Raw genomic sequence first — 17,795 nt, 5'->3', positions numbered from 1 at the left:
CCTTATCTAACATTTGCATGTTCACACACAGCTCATAAAATAAATATCTTCCTCGATTTTTTTTTTTATCAGTAGTTAACCGAGGTGTACTTATGAAAATATTTATGGATGCTCAGTCTGCATTCATGACCCAAACTTTAGTTCTGAGTGGCTTTTTTTGAATTTATTTGACATCCTAAAGTGCGCATATGCATTGAAGTGAATCATTTCTAGATGGAGTATACAGACATAAATCTGTATCTGGGCATGCCCCAAGCAACTGTTTACAAATATTGGCATTTAATGTTTCTAACTGATCAGAAATAAGACTAAAAGGTAGTGAAACATAAGCAATATATCACCTATTTTGGTCCTTTATCTTTTATATGCTAAAAACGGATAAAATTGGGGGGGTAATTCTCGCTAAAATATAAAAAATTTTATGTGTACACCTTGCAGGCTCTAGCCATTTTCATATTTGCACCAAATCTTAAATCAGAGAGTGGCGTTTTGTGAAATGTATCAACTATGACAGCATGCCGACAGTGTGCAAACTTGCAGCTTTAATAATGTCATACAGTACAATTTGAACAGCATTCTTTACATTACACCCAACACCCATTTTCCCAATAAATATAGCCTGATATAATCTAACCTAATGCTTTTCATATTGATTCTCTAACTTGACAGTCATTACTAATCTTCTTTCTTTGTTAAAAAATAAAGTTCATGTCTCGTATTTTCTGAGGATCCTTCATATACTCTATAGGTTTAGACAGAAATCACACTGAACTGCTAACATCTTTAGCAATATTAATTCTTTTACTGCAAATCCCAAAATATTCAAGTCTAATGTGTTCCTAGGATTTTCTTTTGTATATATTCCGACTTAACTTCAAATGTTTACATTTTAGGAGTTTAGAGTAAATACACTGCATAAAAATCTGCACCCATTGACCCAACACCAAACAAAATCGACACAGCAATGAAGGCACTTCATTCCGTAGGAGAAGGTAACTCACAGTTGCTTGAACAAAAACATCAGACCGGAAACAGCAGCCTGTACGGCACTGTTGAACACCAAACAATAAAAGTCATTCATTTATGAGAAACAGCTTTGTTTTGTTTCCTCCATCTTGTTTTTGGTAACTAAAATATTACTTGATAGAATATTAAAACTGCTTCTCTTTGATAGAAAAACTAATTTATGTGTGTTTTATTTTTAGAAACATTTAGTATTTACATACAGTAATATAATCTTTCTTCAGTAGGAGTCCTGTACAAAGAAATCCAAAGATCCAGCCAGGTCAGTGTTTAGTCTTCCTGCTGACCAGGTCGTCGGTCTGAAACCAGGGGACGAGGCCGGACTGCGGGGCCCAGAGGGGAGGGACCTGCTGGAGGTGCCATCTGCTACCTGTTCCTCAAGCTCTGCAAGGGGCAATAAACGTCCTCCTCTTTACTAAGACCCTCGAACAGAGGGATCAGGTCCAGCAGCTCTGTGTCTGTCATGTCATCAAACCAGGACTGCACTGGGACCTGTGAAGGTCAGAGAGCCACAAAAAAAAAAAAAAAAAAAAAAAGATAACATTTACATTTGATGTTTGCATAGGAGATGAAAGAAAAACCAGCTGTCAAAGAATTTTATTAATCTCCATAAAAATTGAGACATACTGTAAATATTTAATGAGATATTAATGTTTAAAAAAGGGTTAGATGTGGATAATTCTACTAAAAACATAGTTTTTTTGGGCTGCAAAGCACCATTGTGACTTTGAGCGGATGTAAGTAATTTCCCATCATCACTTTGTTCACATTCTCTCCTGCTGGCTTACAGCCTCTCACAACCCAATCCTAACACTACCGGTGCAGCAAAAATGGCCGCATAATCTGAGTTATCCAGCTATACAGAGGATCTAGTTGTTCATCAGAATGGATGTATAACAACAAGCTTTTTTAAACCTCATTTTTCCTCTGTTCCTGATCAAAAACACAATTTTAAGCTTAATTTTCTCTATATTCTGTATGTCCTCCTTCGTAAGTATAATGCTCCAGGAACATGTTGAAAGCACCAAAACCAAAATATCTTTAAATGCATTTTAAATTAAATAAAATCACGAGTCATTCTTTCTCATTAACGCTCAAGTAAAAGTCTTAAAAAGGCTCTTATAATCATCAATGAACAAAGATTTTAAAAAAAATGCAGGAAATGGAGGCAAAAGAATGACTTACTGCATTCTCGGGGTGAAAAATGTAGGAGGCAGGTGAGTTGTCCACTATGATGACTTTACTCAGCTTACGGCCCAGCCGGCTGAGGTCCTTCACGTAGTTCCCTCTGTGGAAAACACAAGATTCCCTGAAGAGTCGAGCACGGAACACCCCCCACTGGTCGAGAAGGTCTGCCACCGGATCGGCATACTGAACAAATAATTAAAGAATAAAATAAATCAGAACCAAACGATGGTTTTGCAAAGCAACGTATGCAGGAAAGTGACCTTGGCTAAACTGGCTGTGAAGAGGACACACTCAAATAACTCCCCCATCTTCTGGAGAAATTCGTCCACATGAGGCCTCTTCAGCACGTACACCTGAAAACAACACAAAGATTTGTTTAATGATTTCTGCCGGACACAGAATGATGACAGATTCATCGAATTGCAATTGGGATTTCAGTATCTGCTCCAGAAAACATTTTTTGTTGCAGGAAAGGACACGCCTGTCTGCTGATGTCCAACTCTGCCTCAAACAGTAGGAATCTGTGATTGATTTTAGAAGAGATGTAGAATTGTAGATGTAAAAGTCATTTTTAAATATGTTTAGTGTCCACTTACATATTTAAGGCTGAGTGATAAATTCGATGGGCGCAAATGAGAAAATACATGAAGAGAATGGGGCTTAAATTCTCTTCAAAGGCGGCAGTGGCTCAGGCGGTTCAGCAGGTTGTCCAATGATCAAAGGGTCAGCGGTTCGATCCCCGCTCCCCCAGCCAACTGTCGTTGTGTCCTTGGGCAAGACACTTCACCCTCCTTGCCTCCAGTGTGGCTCCACTGGCGTGTGCATGTGCATGAATGATCCCGGTGATGGTCAGAGGGGCCGTAGGTGCGAACTGGCAGCCACGCCTCTGTCAGTCTGCCCCAGGGCAGCTACATCAGTAGCTTCCCATCACCAAGTATGAATGAGGAGTGAATGAATAATGGACACACTGTAAGCACTTTGAGTGTCTGGAAAAGTGCAGATAAATCTAATCTATTATTATTATTGAAAAAAAAAAAAAAAACTTACCATGAATGTTTTTTTGTGACTTCTACAATTTATTTCATGACTTTGTTCTTAGTACGTAAGGGTAAAAGAGTGGTTTTGAAATTCAGAGGCAAACATCTTAAAACACTTGGATAAGGAAATGCGTAGGAACTCTGATGACAACATTTATATACCAATACTTGTAACATACAATTGAATTAGACATCGTTTGTCGTTTGACAATAAAAACTACAACACAACAAATTAGGAGCACATCTCATGATTTTGCAAGAGTATTATGTTCATTTCCGGTCGAGAGAATTAAACATGATTTAAATATTTAGCTGCTTATTTAATTAGATTCTGGTCCATTTGTGTCATTTTTCATAGCAGCTTTGGGTCAACATATGACGCAAATATAATAGTAAATGCACTTGATCTGAGAAGGCCCAGATCAGGGAAACTATGTAAATCTATTTAAAGAAATAACACAATACGTGTGGGATCAAACAAGTTTGCTTCTTCCCACTCCCCTTCAAGCAACAAATCAAACTCTATTTGGCTTTATTTAATAATCATATTCAATCTAATGAGACATGTGTGTAAGCATTACTGCAGAAATAGATGGCATCAACTTTGTTCATTTTTCTTTATTTTCTGATCTATGTATTACTCAATCTGAAATGGTTTTGATATATCTGTGTTTTTTTGTAGTTCTCAAAATCAAATCCTTAATAATATTAGATATAAATATTTCATTCACAACTATGTTCAAGTAAAAAATACATAGTACAATATTTTTTTGATGATAAACACACACACAAAAAAAAACGGTAACCTGATGAACTATAGTAAGACCCGGACTCTGTGATTTCTTTTAAAATTCAACTGAAAACTTTATTTTGCAAAGCATTTTAACTGATTTTGCAAAGCATTTTAACTGAATCCGTTTTAATTTGGGCTTGGGATGATTGTTTTACATTGTACATGTTTTTTGTCTTTTATGTTTTTAGATATATACAGTACAGACTAGGCCTGCACAATATACTGCAAATTTATCGTTATCGCAAGATCAAGCTGTGCAATATGCATATCGCAAAACGCAGCAAAATATGCAATAAATGGTTACCTTAAATGTGCTAAAACAATCTTATGGCAGCTTAAATTATTTAACGAATCAAATAAATCCCTTTATGCATTTGACCAATCGGATAGAGCCTTTAACGTTGTTGAACAATCAGATGGAGCCCTTTTATGTTAGATGTTCCCTCCTATGTCAACGAGGGTCATTTGGAGTACAATTCTTAAACTGTTGCAATAAAATGGGAGTGATGTTTTTGGTTGTTTCGCTATTTGTTTATATACCGCAAATGATATCGTTATCGCAATATTAATCCCTCATATCGCATATCGCAAGTTTTCCTCATACCGTGCAGCCCTAGTACAGACTAAATGTTTGGACACACCTTCTCATTCTCGTTCATTTGAATGAGAAGATTCTATATAAATAAAATGTACTTATCTGTAAATTGTTTATAGGAAATTCAGCCAAGATAGAACTTAACTAAAAAGTTCTCATTCAAACGCACAATAAACAAATATTTTCGGACTCCTAGCAGGCCAAGATTTAGCCAGCCCCACAATGGGGTGCAGATAAAATATCAGGGTGCTTAGAGTTTTGCGGTGTAATATCCCTCTAAGCATCCCTCTCATCATATAAGCACATCTTTTTGATATGTCTTCGAACTTTTGTGTTCAATGCTCTTCCTGACACTAACCTCTGCATTTACCCGCTTGGGACAAGCACAAGCAGGACAGTGCTTTTTTTCTTGTAGAGGCTGCATTTATATTTTGTTTCTTTTTATGTATATCCGAATCTATCTATTTATTTTTTGTTTGTTTTTGTGTAATTTTAGTTGATTGTGGATTTTTGCTGGCTATCACACTTGAGGGTAGCAGTCACTGCATATATCCGGCTCCCAAAATGAATCCAAACTTTCTTGTGAGAAAACCCTTTCTTAGCGTCAGGTCGTAGATCACTAAACACATCATTTTACATGATTTATTTCACGTCTGCTGCCGTTCATCTTCCTCGGTAGGTCTCTGTGGGTCAGGAACTGGTTCCAAGTGCAAGTAATCAAGTATAGGCCAAATCAGATGCAGAAAGCCTATCCTGGATTACTTGAACCTGGTTCCAGCAACAACGCAGCATCTTTTTCATCAGTCAGGACAAAACTAGAGGCTTCCATTGTAAACAAACAAACACTGCTCATCTTCTGAGTGTGCAAATGAGTCTCGCATTAATCCTCTATATCCAGCTCACACTCTCTGAAACACTTTTTTTTCTCAAGGGATATTCATTTCTTCTGCACAGCTTCTTCAATATGCTTGGGAGCATCTGTGGTGACACACACACAAGCCATTTATCTTTATGGGCAGCAAGGACACAGAGGATAAAAGACAAACCACTCAGTCTTCTAATCCCTCCTTGACATGTAATAGCTGTGAGGTAACACAGAATTATAGAAACTGAGGCTACGAAAATCGAGTCAAGAACTCTCATGGGGTATCCAACATAAATTAAAACATTATGATATTGAAGAGTGCTTGTAGCAGCCCTCCATGTTCATTTACCTGATGAACAGTGCCATCAATTTCCACTGGAACGATAAAATCTGCATTGCTGATGGGCTGCAAAAAAAAGCAAGGAACAGTTAAAAGTGGAGTCTTTTTTGCTGCTCAAAACGGCAATCTGCAAGGAAATGACACAACCACACACCCACGATTCATCCCCAAAAAAAGGAAAGAAAAAGTATAACAGTCCTGCAAAGTGCCCCAGGCTAAGGATGAAGGCTCACAGTATCGTCTCCCTCTGCTCAAGCACTCTCAGTGTTAAATAAAACCCAGACGAGGGGCTCGGGGGAGAAACCTGGAAGCTGAGGAGAATGACACACTAGGAGGCCGACAGGAGGAGGCGGCCTTTTTTTCTGTGCAACTTGTGTCAGTTTGGAAAACAAGAAAGAGGAGAGGAGAAGTTGTGAGAGGAAGAGGAAGCGAGATGCTGGAGACGAGGATGAAAGGATTAGGTGGGAGGCACAGCGCTGTCATTTTGTAGTGCAACAAAGAGATTCCATTGAAGAGCCCACCTGTTTGGATTTGTTACTTTATAAGAAAATAAAAAGCAAATGTTTAGTAGAAAGCATTTGTCAGGATGTAATGAGATTAAGTCTGTCTTCTTTCAACGTTTTACTATCATCTTCTTAAAAACTTGATGTTTGAATAAAGTAAATGTCATCAAGCTTGGCCAAAAAGTCAAAATTATGTTATTTTTTAAACTGCACTGGTGATTTTGTTGAGTTTTTATACTTTTTTTTTTCTCAAGCATCTTCCTCTTACGTAACATATAAATTGTTTAAATGTCAAGGCTTCATCGTTTTAATCCCAAACCCCAAAAAACCCCAGAGACCTAGTGTAACCTCTAACTAAACCAGGGATTATTGATTTTACAGGGGTGTTTAAATATTATTAAAGATAAAATCAAATAAATAAAAAATCAGCAGGAATTGGATTGAACAAAACTGAAAAAAAATTAGAACTTGAAAAAATTTGAAAAATAGTGACTGATTACCTAGAAATAACACTTATTAAAATTGGAGCATTTAGAAACATAAAATTTATTACAATCTTATTACCGACACGCAATTTTTTAATTTGTCAAAATTATTTTATTATTACAGAGAAAATATTTCTGGCAGACTCCATTTAAGGCCCTTCTGTCCTTATTTGACATCATAATTCTTCTTAGTAGGATCCCACTGTGTGCTCTTGCTCTCATCTGCACCATAGAGAACAGAAATCTTTATTCAGAAGGTCAAGTTCAATCCCATCCAGCAGAGGGGGTGTTTGCTGTATTACAGTTTTTCTCCATTGGTTTGGCTCATTCCTTAAAACAGAAATTACATTCTCAAAACAACATGGACAAACCTCCAAACCACTTGGCAATTGTTCACAACAGAATGGCATTTCTCATTAATTTCATCAAATTGCAAATGTCTTAGTACATGTCTCAAATGATTAAGTACAGGTAGCCTTCATTTAGCACAATTTCCAAGTGAATAGATCTAAACTGATTGTTGATTCTCAGTCTAATGGTTGTTCGCTCCAAAATGAGTCAGCATCATTTCATTGTGTAAGTTATCACATGCACAATAGTCTGTTCAATTGTCAAAATTAGTCAAGAACATAATACCATGAATGCGATATATTAATCCCTTGGTACATTTGATTAATGTATTACAGCAATTCACAGGTGAAACTAGAACTTGACTAACGAAGGAGGAGTTTCACACATCTCAGATGACCAATCAAACAGTATGTTTAGTTACCTGACAGGTGCTGTTCATGACTGTGAATGCTGCCAAAAATGTATGTAAAAAGCTTGACCATGGAGGACCAGTACAATGTCTGAACATGTGAGGCACCTGGCCAGGTAAATGAACAAGGGCAACTGTCTGCTCGAGGAGGAGGAGGAGGATGAGGAGAAGGAAGAAGAGGAAGAGGAAGAGGAAGAGGAGGAGGAGGAGGAAGAGGAAGAGTACTTGTTGTCCATCATTACAACCGTTTTACAATTAAGCAGTGATTCCCAAACATTTGGCTTCAGTACCCACTTTACCTGATTTGTGTATCCAGGTAATACAGGTATAAAAGTATTTGATTTATCTGACTTCAACATTTCGCCTAAAAACTGCAGCTTACTGTATGATGCAATTATCATTGTAATCCTTATTTTGAAGAACACAACATACAATATGAAAAAAGGTGAACTAGCTGCAATTAGTGCCTCTCATGTAATTCTATCTAATACTGTGGGTTTTACCATAACATTTCATTAGTCATTGAGGATTTTCCCCCCTCTCCTTTCTGTCAAATACCCCCTGTAGTACCTCTGCATAGGAGTACATGTACCCCAGGTTTGGAACTGGCCAGTAGTATATTGAACTTGCAGAGAACATAGAACATTCCTATGTAATTGTTTGTAACTGTAGTATTTGACTCTTCTATATGACTTATTTGATGTTTTCTTTTTTTACGCCATTGTGGAGAATAATGGCATTGGAAGGAAATGAGACCCCTCACATCCTCGTGTTTGTGGATGAAGCTGGCTTCAACCTGGCCAAGGGCCGAAGACGTGGCCGTAACATTATTGGTCCCTGAAAATGAGAGGTCTTTTAGGGCCTCATCTACCAATATATGTTATTATATGGGACAATGTGAATTTCCACCGTGGCCTCCTCATCAGGGCCTGGTTCACTACTCATCCAAGGATGGTCATAGTGTTCATACCCCCTTACTCTCCTTTCCTCAATCCTATTGAGGAGTTTTTCTCCGCTTGGAGGTCAGATCAGAAGCCCCTGCTCCATGCAATGGATGCTGCTTGTGAGGATAGTACAGGAGATCAGTGTAGGGCAGTGCTTCTCAAATAGTGGGGCGCGCCCCCAGGGGGGGGCACGAAGCGATGCCAGGGGGGGCGCGCGGTGGTGGCGGTTTTAGGCACAGGTTTGTCCGGTGCGCAAATTTAACGTGGGGGCAGCGGTGACAGCGGCTCAGTGCTTGGAAAATAATCTGGTCCACTATTCGGTTCCTATTGTCTGTTCTGTCTGTCCGCGGCTGCGCGAGTGAGAACGAAAGGGGAGGGGTGGTGTGGGCCCTGTCTGCCAGGGGAATCGGGGCACGCGGACCACTGCTACCGCTGCCTGTTGCCCAAGATCACCGCTGCCCTTAGATTCCTAAGCTCATGCTAACAATGTCATTCTTTATGAACTATTGTAGACATTTTGATGACGTGTCTTTATTTTCCATCCATGTTTTCTTTGTCTGCCTGTGGTTTAGTTGGTGTCAGACAGACATAAAGACAGCATGTAATGCAGGAAAACAGCTGCACTTTTATGAGATCAGAAATAAACAATCCGTCATTTAGAAAAAAAAAAATCAGCACGTTTTTACCTATTTCTTCAGACTAAAAACGTTAAATATATTGGTGCTGCTGTGTTAATGTTTCAGATCAATTTAGATTTAATATTATTTATTGATTGAATTATTTTTTTCAGCATCAAATGGTTCAGTTGGTCAAAATGTTTCTAGTTTAAATAAGGAATGACAGATTTTTTTTATTTCAGGTACTTTCAGCTTCTTTTCTGTTTTAGACTAGAACAGGGTTTCTGTGGCTAAATAAAGTTAATATTTGTTGAAAGTGGATTTATTTTGCTTTTTTCTTTTGTTAGTGTTAAAAGATACAATTTTAGGTATACAAATTTTATAGATACTGACCTGATGTATTGTCACCGCGCGAGTGTGTCTGTGTGTGTGTGTGGGGGGGGGGGGGGGTTAGGGGGGGCGCGAAACATTTTCTTTTCCTAGGGGGGGCCTGGCAAAAAATAATTGAGAAGCACTGGTGTAGGGGATGGTTGCGACATGCACGCTGTTTTTTCCCTTGTTGCATCGCAAGGGAGAAAATACGCTGTGATGTGGACAAGAATCTGTGGCCAGAAAAAAAGCAGAGTGTGGATGGCCAGCAGGGTGAGGACGATGGCCAGGAGAGGGAGGGTGAGGACAGCAACCAGTGAAGAACTGTTGTGAAACTCAAGCATTATTTACAGCACTGTAGGCTGCAGATCATTTTCATTTTTTTGTGCTCATATTATAAAGTATATTATGCTTTGAGCATAATATAAGTTCTTTTTACTCTGATGTATGAAAGTTACTTTATGTGTGTGAATGACAATGGTTACAATTTCCTTGGCAGTATGAGTGCAATGTGTGCTGTTACATAAACCTAAGAGGCTACTCTTACCCTAAAATTATTTTTCTTTTTTTCAGTTTTATACAAAATTGTATTCTGTTAGCTATACAAAAACAGTACAGTTAACATTGTCAATAAAGGACTGAGCTAAAACTGAAAGGTGGACATGAGGGATATTTCAACGGTCCTCTGCTATAGTGACAAAACATCTAATCATTTTGACTTGCAGTGCTTACTCAATGCCAAAGGGAGAAAGTATTTTGGGGGCACTGACTGTTTAAATGAGAAGGAAACTTAGTTTTGACACAAGTGAATTGTTTTGGGAGAGATATGAGCTTTTGCAGGTGAACCATGGTGTTGTGCCGAACCATCCACATTATTTTGGCAAAAGCACCAAGAGTGTTGAGAACGTCCGGTCTGCTTCAAGAAATGAGCCAAAGCAATTGAGACGGATCTTTGCTGTTTTGGTGATACTGACTCTTTACATGGAAAAGGAATTTAGTTTTGAAGCATGAGTGAACAGTTTTGGGAGATATATTAGATTTTCCAAGTGAGCTATAGTGTTGTGCTGAACAGTTAAACTGTTTTGTCAAATGATCTTAGAAATTTCAGAATGTAATTTCTGCGTCAAGAAGTGAGCTAAACCAATGGAGAAAAACTGTAATTAGGTGCAGTGCAGCAGTAAATCTCCTTGTTATTGTTGTTTTTTTAAAATAATAGTTCCATCTAAGCTATGCATACTCTTTGACTGATTTAAACTATTTTAAAGGGCTAGAATGTGTCCTTAGAGAGTAGAAAATTAGGATTGAAGTTGTTTCAAACCATAAACAGCCTGTAAGGCATTAGACAAGAGGAATAACTCGTTTCTGTTGCTAAATGCTGTTTTCAATGTAAACAGGAAATGTAAATGTCTTAGCTTGGAGTAAATTTCGAGAAGGTCAAGTTTATTCCCCAAAATTCTTGGCCAAGAAGACAATATGAGCTGCTTTCCATGCACATTTCACTAAGCTTATTGTTTCCTTTATTCAAAACTTTTGTCCTCCGCTTCATTAAAAGGCTCTGGTCAGCACACGTGTGAAATGTGTGGTATCAAGACAGACAACCAACATTTGAGGGAATAAAACTCTGACAATGACGTTAAGAGGAGAAACAAATAAGAAAAAAACTCTTTTTTAAATATAAATATTTTATAGCATTAAGGTTTAATTATTTATAACTACTTTTGGGGCTTTTTAAATGTAATTTTTACGTCTGTTTAAAGCAAGAAAGGTGTGCAATTTAGGTTTTCTAAGCAGAGTCATTTAAAACTTAAAAATTGCCTGGTTAAATCATAGAAGTAAGCTGTTAAAAGAGGAAAGTCTGGGATTTATTTATAGTTTAAGTAGGAATAAGCTAAAACGCCAGAAGCAGACCCAACAACATTAGAAGAAATATCTAAGAAAACATTTTTAAGCACACTTTTGCAGCTTTGTGGTGATGTTTTCTGAGATGCAACACTTGCAGCATCTGTGATGCAACAATCTGTTAAGCATTCACTTAAAGAAGCACTTCAGAAGATATTTTTCAATGCAATCAAACAAAGTGAAACTTAGGTAAGACACAGAAAATATGTTCTTAATCAAGGAGAACGTGATGTTTGCATCATCCAATCCCCTCAAGGCAAACTAGCAAACTACATAAACCTTTTTAGCAAAACATCAGTTTTACAAATTGCAGTGTTGAGAGCAATTCCCGAAATACTGAAAAAATTGTTTTTCCTCATTATTTGTGAGCAAATTTCTGTTTTGTTCCTTTTTCATGAAAAGAAATGGCGTTTTTAAAGCACAGAATACAGTTATTTCAGGTACTTTGTCATATCAGACACATAACACATTTAATTCCAGGGCAGCTTATAGGAATTATCTACTCATCCGTAACATGCAGGATAAAGCACAGCGTATGGGATGTGTTACGTAACGTTTCTTTTTTAGGCTATGCCCATCTGTGCTTCATCTGCGTCCTCTTTCTGTTGTTTATGCTTCCTTTATAGTCCAGTTCCTGCGTTTTGGAAAATAACATGCTTTTATTATGCTTTACCAATTTCATTTTTGTGCTGGAAATCAACAGGAAATCCTGCCAGGGCTTAATAAAACGAATGAAAATGCTGCATATGAGTTGCTTTATTTTGCTGCGTCTTTCTCTCCCAACAGATTTTCATTAATTGCGTTGAATAAAATCATTCTGCTCTCTATGCTAATCTCTAAAAGGAGAGGATTTTGAAGGAATGAGTGCTTGGCGTGCTCTGGCTTCATCAAAAGAGAGAGAGAGAAAAAAACACGCTGCTGGGAATGTTTTGACTTGTTTTGACAGAGGAGGAAAAAAATTCTTAGACTATTTGAGCAGATTCTGAGAAATTCAGCCCACAGCATTTCATGGAAACTGTAAACTGTACCAGACACACCCCAAATGTGACCATGTTACTTGATCAAGACTGACATTCAAACAAAAAAAGTCTGTGCATTTTCATGCAGCTAGAAATGAGATCAAATACTTTGATGTGGAAAAAGGATAAATATGGTTTGCATGAAAATGCACTAAAAATAATCATTATTAAATTCCATTTATTAGAATTTGAAGTATTTTCAGTCTGCAGGAGACTGGAAAATGCGTTTTAACCCTTTATAGTCTGGTGCCTTGTTGGGCTTTTATTTAATTTTACTTATTTTACAATTTCCTCTAATAATTTGTCTTTAAAACAGTTTTTTGTGGTAGTGCTTGATATCCATCCATCAGGTCCTTTATTTTTACAGATATTTTCATTACATTACACAATAATTTCACAACGAAGCTGAATCTGTCCAACACAATCAATATTTAAGAGTAAATTTTGAAATTTTTTTAAACTGTAAAAAAAAAAAAAAAAAAAACAATTCACAAAAATTCAGATCGAGCAGTTTGTATGTTTTATATCATGGATCAAATGAGGACAGACGTAAAAAAAATGTATAAATGCTAAAAAAAAAAAAAAAGATAAGGTAAAAAATGTATTAAAAACCAAGCAGGTGAAGCTCCACTAAATCATAACTCTTATTACTTTTTTCAACCCAAAATTTCAAAGCTATAAACCTTTTTGAAAATTTAAATTAAAACTATATTATTGGAGGGTGGATCTGTGTCAATGCGACAGCCAATGTGATTGGCAAATGGACCAGACTGCTGAGGCTTGAATAGTTTTTCTACAAAGATGCATCACACATCAGCTTAATATCAGTGTGGTTTTAGGCAGAGCACAAGTGGGTCACTAGGAGCGCCAGGGGTGTCAGCAGGGAGAAGGAGAGTATTTATCATGATGGCCAATGAAATTCCTTCTGCTCATCAGCTGTTGCCTTTTATACAGTGTATACAAGGTAAATAAATAATAATAAATCAATGGACTAAAAAATGTATAAACATCTGAATATCATATTTAGGAATACAAAAGAACAGGGATAGGACTTAAATTGATCCCACAACAGGGAAATTGATTAGTTACTAAAAATCAAACTGATAATGCATTTAGGGTTTTTTTAAATGTAATATCAAGGATTTATCACTCTAGGTTGCATTTAGTCATCTTACAATTTGGTGGGAATTACTACAATCTTGATGCAACTGAAATCAGATAACTTCAATCACAGTAAACCGTAAACATCACTTTCCGGTGTTGTCAATTCACGACTCAACCATTAAAGAATAGAATATCAGAAAACTGGGACAAAAATAAAACACTAGAAGTTTAGGTGGAGTTTGAAAAAGACTGATAACATTTTATTTTTCTTCAATTTTGTATCTCACGCTTTTGTCTGAAGATTATCTAAAAAAAAAATTGTTTTTAGGATATTTTTTGTCATGTTTAAAAACTTAGTTTTCTGTAAAATTTGTACAGAATTTTACAGAAAACAAAAAAATCATTACTGATTGAAACTAAAGTTTGTTTTATAAAATCTACGTCTAAACAGCTTTAAAAGACTAATTCATTAATTTTTAAAGTAAAACAGAAGACACATGGATAGGTGAATTACCGTACCTTAAAGGAACTGTGTACGAGGGTTTCATCCAAGTCGATCACCACGCAGTTCTTGTCATAGTCTGCTATACTAACCTCTGGCAGCAGGAACTTGTCTGGAGGCTGCAGAAAAAAAAACATTTACAATGTAGATGCAGTCGCTGCTGTAACATTTATTCCAACTCTGTCATCCTGAGGGGGTTGTGTTAGCGGTTAGTGGACACAAAGGCCTTATAATGAGCTAATAAAGAATAATTGTCCTTTTTAAGTGATGTAATGTCATATTAAAGCTTAAAAAAACTGAAAGGCGGAGGTGCAGGGAAAGAATCTGGCTTTTAACTCAAATATGATGTGTTGAGTATATAAATTCCTGAAGCAGTCCAATGTTTTGTTTAAGATCCATTTTTTATTTGTTAGATCCATGTCTGCTGATGATGTTTTCCGGATTATCTCATGTTGGTGAAGTTCAGGGTTTAGGGAAAGGAAAAAAATGCTCATGTTGATTGGCAAGCAGGATACGGGTTTCAAACAGGCACTGAGCAGATGGTCTGGCCATAGGGGGCACTCACACTTCATTCACATCAACATGTTAACACACACACACACACACACACACATATGTACAAAGGTGAACACAAGGACTCTGTCAATCAACCTGCACGCCTTCGAGAGCTGCTTCCAAGTGTGCCATGCATTTCCTGCATGTCTCTGCATGTTTTCCCCGGCCTGACTGTGTTTACCAGAAATGCAGGAGTGAGGATGCTACGGATCATGCAGGTTAGGCATATAGAGTGCTCACTTTTTGCAGCCATTTTAGTTAAAAAAATACTTTTCAGAAAACTCTGAAATCAGATATACAGTGTATGAAGAATCCTCCTCCTTACAGCGCAAAAGTGAAAATAAAACATGCTGTCAAGCCTCTGACATGAGAGTCTCCACATAACACCATGAAACCGTATTATAAATACAAAAAAAATTAAATAAAAAATAATAAATCCCACAGAGGAAACCAGACATCTAAAAAATTGACATTAAAAATAAAGTTTTAATAACTTACAATAAAACACTTTTCAACATCCATACAAAATAAAATGATTCAAATGTACAATTACAAAGTTGCTTACTTTTCTGTTACTAACACTAAACCAGCCAAACATTTCAAGAATCTACTGAAATTAAAATGTTTTTGTGTTTATTTTGTTTATTTTCATTTTGTGCCTAAACAATCACTATAATTCACGTGGTTTTTATTTTTGATGGCAATTAAGCATTTTTACAAACACATACAAATATATGGTTCATTATATATGACTATTACTCAGTTTTTCTTATTATTATGACTCCTTGTTTTGAAATATGGAAAAGGCAAAGTAAAAAAAGGTAACCAAAAAACAGATTGAATCGATATAAAAAGTGTTTCAAATAATTTTGATAAATTTAGAGGAATATCATCACAAAATGAACAGAAATCACTAATAATCCTGACTGAAATTTGATTCAAAATGTAGTAGTTTTCAGGCTGTATCTTTGTGCACCGTTTTCTAGGAGATTTTTTTTTCCCTGTATGTGTGATACCATTTGAAGCAAAATTATAAAAATTTCAATAATTATTGATTGCAAAAGTTTTCATCAAATATTTGAACATTTTAATGAATATTTCTAGTAAAAGAAATTGTCTTATGAGCATTTTTAAAATCAATTTCTTTCTTGTGATGCTTTAATAACTGGTTAAAAAAGACAATTTTTTTCCTTTTAAAAGAGAAAAAATAATAATAATTTGAGTCATTAATAAAATGTGTTTTTACACAGTTCTTTGACTGAACTGTGACATTTTAAGACAGTTTTACAGAGACGACTGAATCAATGCAAGTCTCTCCACTTGGCTCAGGTCCCTCTGCAAACACAGGGAGCAGGCCTCGGAGCCGGACTCGTTTCCTGACACTGCAGGGAAGTGTCTGCTGGGCGGTGTGGTTCGAAACTTGGCCGCCGTGTGGCATGCTGCGAGTGTGAATATTTTAAATTACAGAAAACCACAGGAACCACACCAAATCCAAAATAGCTTCTTTTTTTTAAGTTTCGGCACAAATACCGCAGGGATCACATAAATCCTTCGTACTGGTCACCACCCCATGATGGGTGAACTGGTGTTACAAACTAAGTGCAGTTAATTGACCACCAATTATAAAATGCAATTCAATTAGTCTCAGTACAGACAAAATAATGACTTAATTAAGGACTCTAGGGCAAAGACTGCAGAAGAAAAGGTCTAAAAATGAGAAAACAAAAAAAACCCAAACAAATAATCTGATGATAAATGGATTAGCATAATCAGCTGCATCAGTAGAGAAAGAGGCACAAAGCAAAGCAATGTGATTAAAAACAAAAAATCCTCTTCAAGACAAATAACCACATGCAGCTAGAATGATGAAGCACAGCAAGAGGAGGAGGAGGCAAAGACCAGCAGAAGGAGGCTGTACATACGCAGGTTATAGGGATGGTCTGGATGTGATCACACTGAAGAAAACAGAGACAGAAAGAGAAGCAATAAAAAACGAACAACACTGTAGTCAACAAATCTACAGGAAAAGATGAAGAAAAGGTGCATGCACTGTTTTCCCCCACTGTGGGATAAAGTGAACCAAACTCGGTGAAAAACAAACAGAGCTGCCATGGTAACAAATACGGCTGGCCACAAATCCAGCAACATTACACGGCGGGGCGGGACTGCGGGCGCAGTCCCATCTCAAAAATCAACCTCGCACTATAACAAGGCTTTTGAAGGCAAGGTTCCCCGGGTTCACTGTAAAAAAAAAAAAAGTTGGTAGCTGATTTATTAGGGAAAGGTCTGCAGCAAGTCAGCACCGACCACATGTGTGGTGTAGTTTAAGGGCCATAAATTCCTCTCCTGAATGAGAGACATTTACAGGTAAACAGGAGTAGAGATGTGAAATAATTCTGCTCCATTTTTAGCCGGGTAGAGGTTGAGTATGTCTCCAGAGGAGCGCTGGGGTTTCGGGCTTTCTCAACCGCCAGAGACTTTTTTTCGCATTTCACTAACTTCATTGGTTAACATGTGTATGAGAAGAGGGGGAGGCGTGGGTGCCAGGCAATCCATCATACCAGACAAACACAGGGCCCACTTTATGGAGATTACAGTAGCCGCAGTTGGAATGCATGTTTGTGTCCTTGCATGTGTTGTCGTGGCGAGATTGGTGCACTTTTTTTTCCCCCCCAGAAGGAGCTAGAACACCCTGGGAGCTGCAGAGTGTGTCGTGTTGTGCACGTCTGTGCGCATGGGTAGATATCGAAGAATGTAGAATGGGAAGCAAGCCCATATTTTCAAGCAGCGGATGGTAAACAACCTCTGGGTTCAATGGGTTTGAGGCAGCTGGAAAAAGTTGAGGCTTCAGCGAAGCAGCACAGCGCCTCAGCTCGCTGCAGGAGAAGGCAAATTGAAAAAACAAAACAAAAAAAACTCTGCACCAAAACCAAACATTTCTCCTGGAGTTCTTAACTACCGCTTATAAAATATCCCCTAATATGTGCACGTTGTGTTATACTGGACTGAAAACCAACAGTGAGTTTTACCTTGGGAGGGCTGCCATTCTCTTCTGGCGGTGGGGGCAAAGAAAGTGTCTTGTTGTTGGTGGATGGTGGCTCCACATGGCAGTCATTGTAGTTGCGGAAGCAGCAGAAGAAAGGGCTGAAAATGCTTCGACTCCGGTGCTTCTTTAAGCTGCTGTTGGACTGCGAGAC

At 37.4% G+C, this 17,795-nt stretch overlaps 1 protein-coding gene and 1 non-coding gene across 3 annotated transcripts in view; both read right to left on the bottom strand.

Moving 5' to 3' along the window:
- Positions 1-520: 520 nt before the first annotated feature.
- The window catches only part of ctdspl (CTD small phosphatase like), a 35,162-nt gene continuing 17,887 nt past the window's right edge, over positions 521-17,795 (bottom strand). Inside the window, exons 2-8 of one of the 2 annotated variants that reach the window (XM_004081082.4) lie at positions 17,628-17,794; positions 16,521-16,553; positions 14,061-14,162; positions 5,851-5,907; positions 2,472-2,564; positions 2,209-2,394; positions 521-1,515 (exon numbers count right to left, since the gene is read on the bottom strand). In XM_004081082.4, the coding sequence (XP_004081130.1) occupies positions 1,390-1,515; positions 2,209-2,394; positions 2,472-2,564; positions 5,851-5,907; positions 14,061-14,162; positions 16,521-16,553; positions 17,628-17,794 (764 nt within the window). In that variant the 3' untranslated portion in view covers positions 521-1,389. The remainder of the gene's footprint in view (positions 1,516-2,208; positions 2,395-2,471; positions 2,565-5,850; positions 5,908-14,060; positions 14,163-16,520; positions 16,554-17,627; position 17,795) is intronic. The other variant, XM_004081081.4, reaches the window with a different exon arrangement.
- On the bottom strand, positions 5,323-5,424 carry mir26-3 (microRNA 26-3). Its single transcript, NR_107196.1, has one exon. It is a non-coding gene; the product is annotated as a microRNA 26-3 (primary transcript).

This window comes from Oryzias latipes, chromosome 20 (assembly GCF_002234675.1).
Source record: "Oryzias latipes chromosome 20, ASM223467v1".
Classification (NCBI taxonomy): domain Eukaryota; kingdom Metazoa; phylum Chordata; class Actinopteri; order Beloniformes; family Adrianichthyidae; genus Oryzias; species Oryzias latipes.
Note: the sequence above shows the minus strand (reverse complement) of the source record. Positions and strands in the feature narration are given on the sequence as shown.